Consider the following 1,233-nt stretch of genomic DNA (forward strand, 5'->3'; position numbering starts at 1 on the left):
CCCCTCACCACAGCGCGATGCTCCCCGCGGGGAAATCCAAGCGCTCCAGGGCGCCCAGGCAGTGCGGCAGCGAGTGCTGCGCGTTGCGGGCCAGCAGGGCGAGCACCACCCGGGGGGGCGAGGGGCCCGGGGGGGTCCCGGTGCCGGTGGCGGTCCCGGTGGCCAGGAGCAGGAGCAGGGCTCGCAGCAGCCCCATGGCGGAGCGGCGGCGGGCGGGCGGGGAAGGGGCGGGCTCCGATCCCGGGCTGGGACCCGCCGAGCTCCGCGCACCCCCCGCCCCCGGCCCGGCCCCTGCACGGACCCCCCCCCCCCCTCCCCGCCGTCACCACCGCCCCGGAGGAGGAGGAGGAGGAGGAGGAAGGGGGCTACACGGCCAAGGGGACGCCCCCCCCACCACTACCACCACCCGGGGATGGGGGGGGGCTTTGTTAGCTCTAGTGGTTAAATAAAAGCCGGCATCCAAAAGCCTCCCTGAAGCCCCCCGGGTGGGGTGAGAGCCAGACACGGGATGGCAGCCCCCGGGAGGTGCCCCCTGTGCTCCTTCGCACCCCCCCCCCCGTGCCCCTTTGCACCCCCCCCGTGCCCCCCACCCTCGGGTCCCGCTGTAGCAGGCAGGGGGCGAGCGGCTGGTGGCCACAGAGGGTCCGTGGCTAGTGGGCCTCGGCTGCCCCTTGCCCATGGGTGGCCGGGGTGTTTGGCCTCGCCGAGCCCTCCAGGCCTGGCCAGCGGGTAGCCCTGGAGCCTTTGCAACGTGTCCGAGCTGCTGGACCATGGGACATTTGGCCAAAAATTCCCCATAAATACCGCTCAGTACCCACAGCGAGTGTGGCTGGTGAAAGAGGCCACCCTGGTGGTGCTGGGCAGCCCTCAGCATGGTGCCCCCAGTGCTCCCAGTGCCCCCAGTGCCGGGAGGGGGCCGGGGGTGCGTTGCCAAACCTGCAGGCCCACCCCGCAGCGCAGCCGGGCGTCCGCTCCCTGCGCCTCCATCCCGCTGGGCTCCTGGCAGCTCCGAAACGCAGCCGGGAGGGCGAAGCTGTCCCACGGCACCTGGAACAAGGACAGGGGAGAAAATTCACCAGAGGAGGCACTGGGAGCGTGGGGACACCCCATAACGGGTGGGAGAGGAGCAAAACTGCGTGTACACCCGAGCTCAGACAAGTATTTTGGGGACGGGGTCGGTCACGGAGCCCCCGGGCGCTTTGCAGCTATTTGGGGGGGGGGGGGGGGGGGGGG

General features: G+C 71.9%; 1 protein-coding gene across 3 annotated transcripts in view; it reads right to left on the reverse strand.

Moving 5' to 3' along the window:
* Nucleotides 1-1,233, reverse strand: part of CERCAM (cerebral endothelial cell adhesion molecule) — a 10,726-nt gene that overhangs the window by 5,168 nt on the left and 4,325 nt on the right. For 2 of the 3 annotated variants that reach the window (XM_035341235.1, XM_035341236.1), the window contains one exon: nucleotides 937-1,047. Coding sequence is in view for 1 of the 3 variants with exons in the window: in XM_035341234.1 (XP_035197125.1) it covers nucleotides 9-196 (188 nt within the window). In the remaining 2 variants the exon portion in view is untranslated. Of the gene's footprint in view, nucleotides 1-8; nucleotides 315-936; nucleotides 1,048-1,233 lie in introns of those variants that run through there. The other variant, XM_035341234.1, reaches the window with a different exon arrangement.

This window comes from Oxyura jamaicensis, chromosome 17 (assembly GCF_011077185.1).
Source record: "Oxyura jamaicensis isolate SHBP4307 breed ruddy duck chromosome 17, BPBGC_Ojam_1.0, whole genome shotgun sequence".
Classification (NCBI taxonomy): Eukaryota; Metazoa; Chordata; class Aves; order Anseriformes; family Anatidae; genus Oxyura; species Oxyura jamaicensis.